Source organism: Oxyura jamaicensis, unplaced genomic scaffold, assembly GCF_011077185.1.
Source record: "Oxyura jamaicensis isolate SHBP4307 breed ruddy duck unplaced genomic scaffold, BPBGC_Ojam_1.0 oxyUn_random_OJ70054, whole genome shotgun sequence".
Classification (NCBI taxonomy): domain Eukaryota; kingdom Metazoa; phylum Chordata; class Aves; order Anseriformes; family Anatidae; genus Oxyura; species Oxyura jamaicensis.
In genome coordinates, this window is record NW_023309740.1 from 1 (window position 1) to 668 (window position 668).

At 69.9% G+C, this 668-nt stretch overlaps 1 protein-coding gene across 1 annotated transcript in view; it reads right to left on the bottom strand.

Annotated features, from left to right (window-relative positions):
* Window positions 1–15: 15 nt before the first annotated feature.
* The window catches only part of MAG (myelin associated glycoprotein), a gene marked incomplete at its 3' end in the record, with an annotated part of 2,596 nt that continues 1,943 nt past the window's right edge, over window positions 16–668 (bottom strand). The window contains exon 4 of the mRNA XM_035313981.1: window positions 16–300. Coding sequence (XP_035169872.1) covers window positions 16–300 — 285 coding nt within the window. The remainder of the gene's footprint in view (window positions 301–668) is intronic.

The following is a 668-nucleotide window of genomic DNA, read 5'->3' on the forward strand; positions in this document are numbered from 1 at the left end:
CAATCCCCCCCCCACGTGTCCCCCCCCCAGGTCGCTCACACTCGACCGTGATGTTGAAGGCGGTGCCGCGCTGCCCGTGCTGGTTCTCGGCCACGCACACGTACTCGCCCGCGTCCTCGGGCCGGGCGGCCGGCAGCGCCAGCGTCACCTGCGGCTCGTAGACGGCCACCGCCACCGCGCGCCGGCCCCGCAGCACCGTCACGATGGGCGCCGGGTCGCTGTCGGCCCCGCACGTCACCGTCACCGGCTCCCCGGCCACCACCCACAGCGTCCCGTTCACCACCGGCGCCCGCGGGGCGTCTGCAGGGACACCGGGTCAGTGCCGGGGGGGGGGGGGGCATTTGATCCACCCCAGTGTCCCCTCCCCCCATGTCCTCAGTGTCCCCATAAGGAACCCAGTTGTCCCCTCCCCATGTCCCTATTGTCCCCCCATGGCTCCCAATGTCCCCATAACAAACCCAGTTGCCCCCTCCCAGTGTCCCTCCCCGTGCCCCCACTGTCCCTTTATGTCCCCAGTGTGTCCCCCACGTCTCTAAGTGTCGCTGCAATGAACCCAATTGCCCCCTCCCCATGTCCCCAGTGTCCCCCCCATGTCCCCAGTGTCCCCCTCTCCATATCCCCAGCATCCCTCCAACACCCCCAGTGCCCCCCCAGCCTGCGTCCCCCTC